Consider the following 14,577-nt stretch of genomic DNA (forward strand, 5'->3'; position numbering starts at 1 on the left):
ACACTATCATACATTTAACTGTAACAGGCCCAAGGTACTGAAACATTCATAACAATTCCAACTCATTTGCAAGTTTGTACAGAAAACACTTGATAAGCTGGTTAGTAAAATCACTCAGGAATGTTCACTGGCAGAGTACTTTTTGTATGCAATTATCTTCATTTACAATACTACCATTTTGCCTTTAGGCGAACAGGATCAGCAACAGCACAGCTTAAAAGTAGATTTCTGTTGTTGCTGCTTCTCTTGCCATAGCAAGTCTCTGCCCCTTCTTTTGTCCCTCCACATACCTTCCCCACAAGGCACGAAAACAATAACAACAAATTTAGTGTACATGGAAAGTGATATTGGAGGGCCCTTGGCCTCAAACATTCAAACCACTTTTTATATTCCACTATACTCCTGTTAAGCTTTGTTTGCTGCCAAAGTGTACCATGTATCTTACACTAGACTACTGGTTCTGATTTTTTAAATACTGCAAAGCATGAAGATTTAGCGGTACTTTGAATTGCTACGACTTCCATCCTGTAAGAAAGCATACAAACACCTGGAGTTAAGCTGTGACTAAAGAGCGCTGGATACTCATTTCTCCATTAGACCCAGAGCGACTTCTTTGTGGATCTGTGCTTCAGCATTCTTGCTTGGTTCTAGACCAAGTAGCTCAAGCCATAGGAGCGCAATACTTATTCTTTACATTGCTTGCTTGGAGTAAACAAAGGTACAGCCAAAACGAAGCCAGATTTAGACTATTTATGTAAATGAAAAACAATTCAACTCTGATACTGCTTGCACTTCAAAAGCGAAAGAAACCATTCTCAGTTATACTACCTGTGCTCTATCATACACTGAAACAGAGCAATACCCACTCAAATACTTTTGATCAACTTGTTCTACTCAGTATTTAATGTCAACAGTATTATTTTATTTTTTTTTTTTTTAGCTTTAACTATTTCCTAACTGGACTTGAAATACTACTGAAAAAGTATTTCTGTAAGAGCAGACACAGGGAAAGGAAGGAGTTGGTATGCCCAAAAGGAAGAGCAAGTACCACAGTAAGCAGGCTCCCAGCCTCATCAACAGGCTGTTGAACACCCACAGCAGCCCTCAAATTTTCCAGAAAAATGTCATAAGTTCAAGCGTACAAAATTTTGAAGGACTTCCCCTTATGGTAGTCGTCTTACACTCCTTGCTGTTCTCTCAGTATTTCTCTTAATCCATATTATCTGTAACAGGTGATCACTGTTTTACTTTACATCCAGGAAGATGCATTCTTCCTCCAAAATTTTGTTTGAAAGGAAAATGCTCCCTTTTCTTACTACTGATGGCCACGTGTTTCTTACCTTAAAACAGTATCTCTTCCTTGGTATATGAGCTCCTATATTCAATACTTCATCAATGATAGATGCACTGATGACCTAACATCAGGACAGCAGTAAGAGCAACATGGACTAGCCATTTTTTCGGTGTAGAATTCATCCAGATGTTACTGCTGACAACATTTTCTCCAACTCCCATATTCAAGGCACCAACAGTACCCTCTTTGTCCCTCTCTCTCTCTCTCTAGGCTCTTGCTAAATTTTTCTTCATTGCAGCAAAATTCATTACTTCCTTTCCCTCCAAACCTATCATTTTCTTTATCATCTGCTTTCTGCTTTAAGTAGCACAGTCTCTATGTTCTCCCATCTATCTTCCACTTGTTATACCTACAACACTCCCACAATCCAACTCTCATTACATCAGCTCAGCTCCAATCCTTCATGTCTCTTACTACAAAGAGTTCTAATTTCTCATTTTTGGGTTGTACTGCTGCCTTCTTTTCTTGATCTTTCTCAACTTATTTTTCAAATTTTTATTTTTTCCACTCCCTAATGCCCTCTCTATGGTTGGGAATGATTCCTACATCAACTCCTTCTATCACAGTCAAAAGCCAGTCCCCAACATTCCCACTCTGCCTTTTGCATCCAATCCAGCTGTCTGATCTCATGCCTGAACTTTATATTGTTTAACCTGTGACCCTGAAGAACAACTTGTTAATGTTAACATTTCCAATTTTTTTTTTTTTTTTTTTTTTTTTTATGTATAACACCATACATGACAATCAGAAAGGGTAAGTGCCAGGTGCTGCACCTGGGTCACCACAACCCCGTGCAGCGGTATGGGCTTGGGGAAGAGAGGCTGGAAAGCTGCCTGGCAGAAAAGGGCCTTGGGGGTGCTGGTTGACAGCTGGCTGAACATGAGCCAGCAGTGTGCCCAAGTGTGTAAGAAGGCCAACAGCATCCTGGTCTGCATCAGAAATTGTGTGGCCAGCAGGACCAGGGAGGTGATTGTCCCCTTGTACACGGCACTGGTGAGGCCACACCTCCAGACCTGTGTTCAGTTTTGGGCCCCTCACCACAAGAAGGATGTGGAGTTGATCAAGCACGTGCAGGGAAGTTCAACGAAGCTGGTGAAGGGACTGGAAACAAGAGTTATGAGGAGCGGCTGAGGGAACTGGGGCTGTTTAGTCTGGAGAAGAGAAGGCTGAGAGGAGACCTCATTGCTCTCTACAACTACCTGAAAGGAGGCTGCAGTGAGGAGGGTGTCAGTCTCTTTCCTCAGGTGCCAAGTGATAGGATATGACTAAAAGGTCTCAAGTTGCACCATTCAAGGTTTAGATTAGACATCAGGAAGAATTTCTTCATGGAAAGGGTGGTCGTGCAATGAAACGGGCTGCCCAGGGAAGTAGCAGAGAGTCCCCAGCGCTGGAAATACGTGAGAGACATGTGGGTATAGAACTTAGGGACACGGCCTAGTGGTGTGCTTGGTAGTGATACGCTGGTGGTTGGACTTGATGATCTTAAGGGTTTTTCCAACCTAAGTTATTCTGTGATTCTACTCAAATCCATTAGAAATTATAGTATAAAATGAATGAAGTCTGATATAATGAGGCACAGTTTGAATTTCAAACAAAATGTAAATACACCTCCATTTTTTTCAGAGAAGAGCAAACACTGTACAGTTGAGCATACACTAGGATAAGTGTCTTGGGATAGCATTTAAATGGCAATGTATCAATTTTCAAAATTTTTTATTTCTCAAAAACTTTTATAACAAAAAAAGGGTCCTAGTCCAGATTAGTCTCTTTTCTATCTTGCAGGTTGTTTTTTATTTTTTAGTCAGACCCTCTTTTAGTCAGTTTAGTTTCAACACACAAAAAAACAACTAATTCAAAGACATGGTTTCTTAAACTTCAAAGCAACAACTCAAATGTCAAGCTGTTCACAATGAAGTATGCCATAACTGTTTTGAAACCTAAGAGCTATAGGTATCATTCATGGCCGCTCATTTATTGATATCATCATCTTTTCCAGATAAAAATAACTGAAGATATTACATTTCAGTTTCCACCTTTTGTTGGAATCTTGGGGTTCCTTTTGATCTCAAATTATCCATAAAGGATTATCTTATACGTTCACTACCAATGCATCCCTTACAATCCTAGAAACGTCTTGACTTTAACATGTGCAATCCAAAATAGAACTTGAAAGGCTCTGTGCTTCTGTGTGGTCCCCAGCACTGACTACTGCAGCTCTCCGCTGGGGTATTACAGAAACATCAGTTCTCAGACTGTAACTAGTTAAAAACTTCCAAACCCACATTTTCAACCATGTTAGGGCTCAGGCATATTAGTTTACTTCTAACAAAAAAAAAAACTCAGAAGTTGATTTTAGACTGCATATCATATATTCCTATATTTATTTCTTCTACTTAAGTCAAAAAAAAAACCTTTCACATGCATTGTTCTAATAAACTCAATTTAGCAGAAAGCTACTTTAAAAAAGCACTTTCATTCAATTTTTCCGCAGAACATATACAGCATAAACAATTTAACCTGTCATTTCATCCTGTAAGTAGTCAGAAAATACAACTGGGGAGTTCTGGGTCATATAAGTCCCTGCATTACTTAAAATTAGTCAGGACACTTATTCGTATGTTTCTAGTAATTAAAAAAATCAATAAAGATGTTGCCTTTTCAAAACAAAGGTCCTTAACCCTTCTGCCTTTCACACTCTCCTGTGTTTTGCTCCTCAAAGGCAGCCATACATGAAGACTTTCACACCTGTCATGCCCATTTCACCACATAAATTCATCTCTGAGCACAAACTGTCAAGCATTGCCAACATGGCCAATATAAATAGTATTTTCCTATTTTAAAGGTTCCTATTTTCAAGGCCCTAATATGGCTATAAAAATTCACTGTGGCAATAGTCAAGATAATTGCTTATAATAACCAATAGCCCTAATTACAATTACCCCCCAACTAGACAAAGGCACTCACGAAGAACCACAAAAAAAGATGGAATTATTGCTCAGACTGTAAGATATACTTTAGCAAAACATGAAACAAAAAACGTAATACATTTAGTTCAAAGAATATGTGAATAGGTTCTGAAACCAATTTTTATAAAATGCAAGAAATGCAGAGTAATTTCCCATTTCATATCCATTCTCCATTTTCACGACCTGACAACTAGCTTAAGCCACATTGCATTCCAGGTCTGAAATCTAGATACCAGCATTAACAACTAAAGTATGACAGCTCTCAGAACATGCTGCAATCTAAAGGTAACAAATACTTTAAGGACACAGTGAAGTTATGAGTAAAACTTAAGGCATAGGCAGTTCTCAACCAGAGACAAGCAATGCAAGTAGGAAAATATTTGCAGTGACTACACAGCTTGCTAACAAGGTAAGTATGTCATAATCAAGGGCAGTTTATGAACCAAACCGTTGGCTGTCCCAAGTTCAAAGACTAGTTACTAAAATAAACCATTACGTTGAAGAGAATGTTCATGGCAATAAATGGCTTCCATAAAATCTGACTACAAATCTGACTACAGTGGTTGACTTTTCCCTTATAACACTGTCCAACATCAAGTGAGCTGTGTGGCATCACAACTTAAGAGCCATGGACGTAATGAGCTTTCTCAGTACTAGGATACTCAAGAGATTTTGCTATTTAAGCATACTTATTTCCTCCCTCTCTCTTGAAAAGCCCAATCCAAATTAACAATGAGATGTCCAACTCATTATCACTACTTTTATAATAATCTATGCTTCCTGAATGAGACACTTTTACACACCTACTCTTCTTAATTCAAGAACAAATTCAAACCTTAGTGATCCTAAGGATAACCAGGTTATCCTTAGGATAACCGAAGTTATCCCCGTAGGAATCCAACGCTGTTATTACGTGTTATTGAGGGTCTGAACATATAACTAATTAAATTTCAAGGAGACAATTCATTTTCTTCTCAAATTAGAAAAAAATCACGAACAAAAAGGAAACTTAACGGACAGGGTATGAGCCATCCAAGTCAAGTGGATAAAAGTTAAAACAGCAATGTTACATATTACAAACAGTAAAAAGTAGTTGAAATCAATATAATTAATAGTGAAAATTAATTTCTTCTCTTCTGAATTCTGTAAACTCTACTCATGAGTGAGTCTATAATGACAGGCACTGTACGAATACAGAATAAAGTAAGAAACAATTCCTGCCTAAAAAAATTTAAACACCAGAATTTGAAATAGAACTCTAATGGGCGTTGCTATATTTTGAAATATTTGTATGGATAGGATATTTACTTGCTAGCACGTGAAATATCTTCTCTTTCCAAAAGCAATCCAAGTATCGTCACAATTACAACAGTTATCAACAATGGCTTTACCAGAATGGAAGAGAAAGTATTGGTGTTATCACTCCAATCTGTACTGCAATAAATTGTCTTTGTCTCAGCACTTTTACTAACAAATCTTTAAAGAGGCTTAAGCTCATACGATTCTCTCGAGGCTCCAGTAAATTGTTACAGTGTTCTAAAACACCTCTTAGGTTGTCTGGTTGGTTTTTTTGTTTTGTTTTGTTTTCCTTCTTGTTTCTATGACTCTTTATACAACTCACTATAAAAAAGCTTTAGATAATTCTTCTGGCAAATACAATCATTCCTCAAGAAATATAATCATGTTACAGAAGTACATAGTTAGAAAAAGTTAATGTACAAAGTATTTGCGTAAGTTTACTACTGTTACTTGACAAAGATTACAAAGAACATGACAAAATTAAATTGATACAACCATCTGGTAAAAATGTTTGCTTGCATAATATTCTATATCAGTTTGAAGAATGATTAATAATAAAACTGACGCTTATATTGTTGGACTACTTGTCTGAAAAATAATGATCATTGAAAGTACCATATGTCATTCTACTAAGGAAGGGACATAAAATTATCCATTTTCTTGGGCTTATGATACAAGAAATTTCAACACAGTACAACAAACTACAGTTCAGCATGTGCTTTACAGCTACTCCTGAAACACCTAAGAGCACAATTTGCTATTAAGATAACTTTCATTACCTAACAGCACATAATTCTTCAATTGAAAAACAGAAGTCTTCAAAGGATTAAAAAGGCAATGGATCTCAGCACTAATCCATTTTAAACAAGACGCGTTTCCAATGATATTACACATTTTTACTCTTGAAATAAAGGACTACTTACTTGATTGGCCATGTAAATTGTGAGGAGTCCTCTCCTAGAAACAGAAGTTATAAAATTGGTGAATAAATCTATAACTTTTTGCAAAATGAAGAAAAAACAGTTTAAGCATCAGAATACTGCATTAAAGAACAGAATTTAGGATGGATCATTGCTACCCTACAGAAAAATACATATGAAACCAAAAGTAGTACCTTCATAGCACAGTATCAAAGCAGTGAAGAATTATAAGTACAGAGTTATATATAGTGATTGCTACTGCACGAGTCATGAAGTCATCATGAAGGGGCAAGGCACCTTGAATAACACAAAGTGAAAGCCTCAAATATAATACCATCATGTTTAACTGTTAAACTTAATATGGAAATGAGTTTATAAGCTGAACTCATTTGTCTTCACACCATTTGGGATTTTTTTTAACACTGTTACAAACATGAATGACAGAAGGTCCAACCCACCCAAGTCTGTATATTTGTCATGATATTTTAAGTTTTTAAGCATAGAGTGCTTAAGAGGGCTGCATGTTAACAAAACAACTTGAAATCAGTGCAATTATACAAGGACACAAAATCAAACACAGTAGGAAATAAATTCCAATTGCATGGTTCCAAGGCAGCAAGCAGAAAAAAAAATTGAAAAGGAAAGAAAAAAGCTTGTTCAGTATTTTCTAACCCTCACGTCCAGGTGTTTATAACTTTGCCAAGCAAAGCATCTAGATTTACACGTTTCTCACAACCGGTATGTGAGGCATAGGGATATATCCCATTTAAAAGCTCTAGTGCTTCCACATCACTTTGAATTTGAAGAAGCAATGTTACATCATCCTGAGTCCCACAGGTTGCTCTCTATTCACATGCAAGATTCAAATTTTGTTGAAGTTCAAAACTTTAACTAACAAAAGCAGATTGTTTAAAAAAAAATCCTCTTTGAATACCTTCCCCACCTACTACCACTCTGCATGTGCAGATACAAAAAAAAAAACAACAAGATCATAGCATAGAAACCTCAGGGATAAAAAAAAGCCCAAATCTAAAGATTTGGTGAGGATGGAGCACACAAAAAAACAGACAGACAACATATAGGGAATTGTATCTTGAAACATTAAAGCAAAGAGACTTCCATAACTCACAGTAAAGTACCCCAATCCTGCATGCTGCTTCTAACCAGGAAGGAATGAAAATTCACCTTGTACAGTACATGAATTGAACTCTTGAACAGGTCCACGAACAACCAATGAATCTTTAAGCTTTTTAAGCTCTCACTGCTTTAAGAGTATAATGAGTGTTTTGACAATAGTATTATAGTGTGTATTGCACAGCTTGGCTACTGCACAATTTACTTCATGGATTCTCTCTGGTAGTATCTGTATCACACAGGCTGGGATGACATGCAGGCTTTGGCCTCCCACTGATTTTTTTTTTTCTTTTTCCAAGTACTAAAAATCCAGGAGCTTGATTTTGTCAAATTCGTAGCTTTTATTGTGGTCCCTCTTGGCCAAGTGTTAAATGCAACCTGCCAATCGCAAAGACAAAGAAAGGAAAAGGGGCTAGAGAAGAGGAAGGAAAGAAATAAGAAGCTACAGTGCAGCTGCAGTGAGACCGATACAAGAAGTAGGTGGTCAGAGGGAGGAAAAACATGCAGACAATGAAAGCACACAAGGAAATAACTTCTGGAGTTGAAAATACAGAAAGCTGCTAGATGACATCATCTGAAAGTGCCTGAAGCAAGCCTGTCTGCATTTGCTGCTGAACAAGGCCTCAGCTAACTCCAAGCAGAAACAGTCTTTTTTCCCCCAAATTCATTCTGTGACTGCTTTAACAATAAATATCTCCATGTTTTTTACAGAAAACAACTCTTCCCAGCCCTGTGCAAATGTGATCCAGCAAACCTAACCCAACTGTGAACTCAACTGGTAGAAAGTGGGTGGAAGCTCAGAAAATGTGGCACTACTTTGTAACAATGACAGCTGATGGAAAACAGGACAGAAAGATGGAGCTGGTCCAAACAACAGGGTCGCTGATACAACCCAAGGACTGTATTAAAGCTGCAGCTGGTAAATAAGAGACACATATAATTGGAAAATAGTATTACAAGAGCAGGAAATAATTAAATAACAGAAATAATTAGTCTGCCATGTGTAATCACCTGCTTTGGAGGCTTAAAGACACTACAAAACAGCTAACATTTAACCCCCCCAGCCCATGAAACCAGTGTTGAAGGTTAATCTCTGGAGGACCTAGATCAGCAGGTAGTTACACCACTGATGCTGACCATCAAAGCCCAAGTGGACATGCACACACATTTTTATTTCCCTTTACTCCTCTGTGCTTTCTTCATCTCTGCCATTTTCTATTTAGAGGTTAATCTCACCAAAATCTTCATTTTAGCTTCCCACTGCTTCAATTCCATCTTTCAGCTGATACTATCTCCCACATCCTAGACAGTTCCAAATCACAGAATATCCCCAAGCTGGAAGAGACCCACAAGGATCATCGAGTCCATCTCCTGGCTCCACACAGCACCACCCAAAAATCAGACCCTATGGCTGAGAGCGCTGTCCAAACACTTCTTGAACTCCATCAGGCTCGGTGCTGTGACCACTGCCCTGGGGAGCCTGTCCCAGTGCCCAACCACCCTCTGGGTGCAGGACCTTTACCTAACATACAGCCCGACCCTCCCCTGTCCCAGCTCCATGCCGTTCCCTCGGGTCTTGTCGCTGTCCCCAGAGAGCAGAGCTCGGCGCCTGTCCCTCTGCTCCCCTCGTGAGGGAGCTGCAGGCCGCCATGAGGCCTCCCCCTCAGCCTGCTCTGCGCTGAACAAACCAAGGGACCTCAGCTGCTCCTCGTACATCTTCCCTCTAGACTCATCATCAACTTTGTAGCCCTCCTCTGGACACTCTAATAGTTTCATGTCCTTTTTATACTGTGGTTCCCAAGCCTGCACACAGTGCTCAAGGTGAGGTAGCACTGCATCAGTGCAGAGTAGAGAAGGACTATCCCCTTCTCTTGACCGGCTAGCAATGACACACAGAATCTTTAATTTGGGGAAAGGAAATAAACACACACACACACACACACACACCAGGACATAATTAATAAAAGGTTGACCAATGATGAACTAGAACAAGGACGCAAAGTCAGCATCCAATAGAGCTGCATTAGTGGGACACAAAATGAGGCAGTATGTCCCATTCAATTCTGCCAGGCTGCTTTGTTAAACTAAAGAACCTAAGAAAAACATTTCTTTTGAAGTCTTAGCAAGACTGGTTTCTTTTACCTGAAAAAAGTGATTGGATGAAAGCAAACACATTTTTGAATCACCCTTTAAAGCTTCAAAGAGGAGTAGTGTCTAGAATACTTTTCATTTTGTTTCACCTAATTTTTTCCCCATTCCCACATTCACATGAATTTTCTTGTATGTTTGCTAGAGAAATAAGCCAGCAATGTCTCCAAGTGCAATTATTCAACACAGTTTATGTCATCTGGGGATGAATAATTCCAATCTCATTGTTTCAATTCTTAATGTTTAAATAACAGACCACATTCTTCCAGAAGATAATTCTTCTGTTCATTTGTAGCTTCCTCAAAGAAAGGTTTCACTTGATACAACTTGCTTTTTGGACAACTCAGTAGCATTCAGACCAACTTCTAACACCAACAGCTCTTCAACTATGGCCTATAAAGCTCAAAGAACAACATATTTTTGTGACTGTATTACCCAGAGGAAAGAGTCAAAAATAACTGTTAAAAAAAATAATGAAAAGCTATAGGACAAAAATAGCAAGGAAGCCTAGCAGCACACTGGGCTGTCTTAACAGAAGTGTAGGTAGGAGGTCAAGGGAAGTGATTAATCCCCTTTACTTGCAGTCGTTAGACATCACACAGACCGCTAGGCCTGCTTTGGTCCCCCAACCAAGACAGAGTTCACTGCCTGGCACGAGCCAAGGGGAGGGCACCAGCACGGCCGGGGCTGCAGCACTCACCCTGCGAGAAGCTGATGGGGAACATGGGCTTGTTCATCCCAGAGATTAGAAGGTTACAGGGGGGACCTAACAGCAGCCCTCCAGCACCACAAGAAGGTTACCAGGGCAAGAACCAGCCTCTTTGAAGCACGCTACAGAAAAATGGGGGATTCTGACTTGCAATGAGGAAACAGTATTTTCTGCCTCAAGTCTGTCAAGCACTGGAACAGGGACCCAGAGGGGTTGCAGGACCTCTGTCCTCAGAGGTCTGCAAGGCCTGACTATAGAAATCCCAAAGCAACCCGGTCCCAAGTCAGTGCTGATCCTGCTCCAAGCAGGAAGCTGGGCTAGATGGCCTCCCTCAGCCCTCTCCAATTCAGGAATTCCACTGTTCTATGGAAAAAAAAAAGGCAGAAAGCAAGTTAAAAATACTAGACAACATTTCTTCCAAAGTTTCTAAAAATCAGAAGAGTTTACTGCAATAAATAATCTAACTTCCTAACATAAAATAAATTTTCATTAATGAATTAGTCACTCACTTTAAAAAATAGAAATAAAAATCACTCAAATTTGTCTTTAAATTTTTTTCAAGGAGATTATCAGTGGTTGTAACAGCTTATCTGAATGCTACTTTTACAATTTGCTTCCTAGTTCTAGACAAAAATCTCTCCAGTCACTGAAACCAGTTACATCTTTACCTCCACTATAACACTAGTGAGAGCCCAACCAACCCAGTCACATACAATTTCTTAAACAAAAAACTGAGCTCCTTCAGTTTTTGCATCGTGTTCCCTAAGACTTTAAACACACTCCTTTTACGAAGCTGTTCCAGTTTTTCAGAAACTTCAAGTCATCTTCAAGGTCTTGAAAAGAAAGTACAGGAAATAAAGAAAGCAGATTAAAGATTTCCTATTCTTTGTTTAACCAACAGTATCTTAAAGAAATCAAAGTGCCAATCTCATACTTTGAGTTCATCTTCCTGTGAGCAAGATATTTACACTTTCATACAGGTTTAAGTTCTGGAAAACATATTTGATAGAGGCCAAAGTTGAAATTGCCTTACACATGAGGTAAAGAACCTATTCACCCCAACAGGAGCAACAACTGTCCAAATCTGCATGCCAACATATTGTTTGTGTGACAGCTTGCTAAGAAATACTTTTCTGCTTGGCTTGACACATTGTAAAATTCAACAAATAACTTTACTCTCACAAGTAATATGAGCTTTGGCTTAATATAATAGCAAGGCATACAAAATTCCAATTTTAAAAACAACCAGGACATTTTTTCCTATGAAATTTACTGCCAATTCTCCCTTCTTGTTTATGGTTTTCCTTCAATATATTTATGGTTTTCCTTAAAAAAAAAAAAGTTGTTGCTAAGCTAAAAAGAATAGCTTTGCCTGAAGGTGCGGTGAATCCTTAAAACACCCTTATGCTCATGTCATTTTTACTATAAATGAATTGTATTTGTCCACTTCACACTGAAGGACCCTACGATGCTTCAAAGAACACCAGTGTGAAGCGCAGCCTTTCAGCAGCGCAACCACACTCAAGAAGATAAGATCTCCAACAAAGCCAACATCACCTTTTTCTCTGAAGAGCCACAGCTGAGAGGTAGACACTTGTGATTTTTTTAAACTAGTTCTCTCTTGATATTCATTCCTCCTTTGAGTATTTACTTTTTGCCTTCCTCTCTCCATCTTTATATATCTAATACACAGCATGCCAGTCAAGCGGCTTTCTCATGAGTAACTTTTTTTTTTGGCAACATGAAGTTTAAATCGTTTCTTCTGTATTGCCTTGTTTAAACAAAACTACAAATCCTTCCAAGTAGACACCTTTAAATCTAAATGTTTACTGCAACTAAACAGATTTAAACTAAATACTTTTTTTAAATAGTCTTTTTTTATATAATCACATTTTTTTTTCCTATGGAAGTAAGTGACCAAGTCACAAATACCTCAAAATAACCACAGCATGATGAATGCCATTACGTACAAAACTCACATAAATCGACTCAACGGGCACCTCTTTCAGTTAGAATAGCTGTAGGTGTTAGCTGTAACTGTGAGCTAGTAAAATCACACCGTGGAGCAAGGTACACAACGGGGCAAGTACATCCCAGCCCCAAAACCTGCAGTGGCTCTCTTTGCCCCAGCACACAGCAGCAGTCAGCAGGCAGAGATGGCTGGAAGGAGCCTGCAGATGAATAAAGCAGCGTGTTAAACATCTTCGTGCATGCAATTAAGAGCACGTGTTCCTTGCTTAAGCAGCCTCACTGATGGGTTACATTTGTCCCTGTACATAGTGAATTTTAAAAGTTGAGGGAAAAAAATAACCAATACATTACTAAGATAAGGATTGTTTTAGCTTTTCTATAAAGGTTTTTAACTCAAACCCCAGTTCAAGAGGTCACGTTTCTAATATTCCAATCTCATGCTTTGCTTGTCCGAAAATCACTGGCATTGTCAAACTGACAGGTCTGATTCAAGTCAATAGGTGCTAAAATGAACCAAGTCAAACTTCTCTTTCTGTGACCTATTCAACAAGGTCTGGACTATACGTGGCTTTAAAATAGCAAATTTCGTCTTTATGAAAAAATGTACTTTTAACAAGTTTCCTCCAAATTCAACTTTGAATTTCATAAATACCGCTGTTCACTGGCTCTGCTGTATATCCTGACTTTTATCACCTTACTTTAGCTGACAATCATTTTCTGTATGCCCTAAAATCACATACACAACTACTTCCAAAGGAATCAGTGGATTCAAAGGTAAATACCAAGTGGAATGTAAAATGGACACAGCTTATGCCATACGGATTTACTACATTAAAGTTTGAAGCCATTACCTTGTACCTTCTCACAATAAAAACAAATAAATGTAAAGGCAAAAAGAAAAGAAAGAGTTAACTCTGGCTTTAATTTCTTAGCATAAACTAAGAAGCTAACATAATAGTTTGTAATGGCTCCCCAGACAGGATTTGTGGTCTGCAAAAACAGGAAGAATTCCCCCCCCTTTCCTCCCCCCCACACTGTAAAGCACACCACTTCATAACCTGCAGAATTAAATCAAACACACAAATCATAGGCTTCCCCCAAAAAGAAAAAGGTCAAAATGAAGAGGTTTTTCTTTCTGCTCTACAGCAGCTTGACACCAAAAGCTAACCAACGATAGATCCAGAGTTGTGATTGCATCCCTGTAATAACACAAGAACTACAGATTATGTTTAGGGTATCGTTAATCTCTCACACCCACCAATTTCCTACTGACAGCTGGAGGCCAGCAGTGAAATCCTGGTGCAAAAGTTCACTTAAAATCAGCAGGAACAGATAAGCTTTCAAAATAATGCCAAAAATTATGAAAACAGACCTAAGCAATAAGTTTTCAGAAAAGAAAATGATTACTTTTTGAGCTTAGTAAATACCGGTAGCAAGTTTTTCACACGAAGATAATGTTCAGGCACATAACTTCATGTCAAAAGATACAGTTTAAGGTCCCAGAGCCCCACTATTCTCTTTAAGAGATTTTCTCTTTCTAAATTTTGGGTTGTTTCAAGTAGGAAACAGACACTTTATAGTTGAGGAGCTTAAAGTTGCTCAAAACTGCAAGTCGGTAATACCCGCTTTGAGCACGTTGTATGTTAAATACAATGGCTATTATTTTTCTTGCCAATACTCAGAATTTGTTGTTCTTAAAAGGAAAGAAAGTAAACTCAACATGTTCTGTGATTTGAATGTATGCCAAAGAAAGGGTATGAGAAAACCAGAAAGGGACAGAAGCCAAAAAGAAAATATATCTACAGTAATACATTCCTGCTAAATTAGTACCAATAACTCTTACCGAGTTTTCAGCTAGTACAACCCAAGATAACATCTACAGTTTAATTTTTGAACTGTTCTATACTCTTTTATACAGATTTTCTTTCATCATTCCTTTCCTCCTCCTCTCCCAGCTTCTCTATGCTGTCTACAGAGCCAAAGCAATGGCCAACCTATGGGGGGGACCTCAAATTGAGTGCAGTTTAACCTCACAAGATTTCATGAAGAGATAAAAATCAGATTCCAAAATGCTTA

The 14,577-nt window shown here is 38.4% G+C and overlaps 1 protein-coding gene across 2 annotated transcripts in view; it reads right to left on the minus strand.

Annotated features, from left to right (window-relative positions):
* Positions 1 to 14,577, minus strand: part of TMEM135 (transmembrane protein 135) — a 181,451-nt gene that overhangs the window by 132,611 nt on the left and 34,263 nt on the right. For both annotated transcript variants that reach the window (XM_035542443.2, XM_035542445.2), the window contains one exon: positions 6,543 to 6,576. In XM_035542443.2, the coding sequence (XP_035398336.1) occupies positions 6,543 to 6,576 (34 nt within the window). The remainder of the gene's footprint in view (positions 1 to 6,542; positions 6,577 to 14,577) is intronic.

Source organism: Cygnus atratus, chromosome 1, assembly GCF_013377495.2.
Source record: "Cygnus atratus isolate AKBS03 ecotype Queensland, Australia chromosome 1, CAtr_DNAZoo_HiC_assembly, whole genome shotgun sequence".
Classification (NCBI taxonomy): domain Eukaryota; kingdom Metazoa; phylum Chordata; class Aves; order Anseriformes; family Anatidae; genus Cygnus; species Cygnus atratus.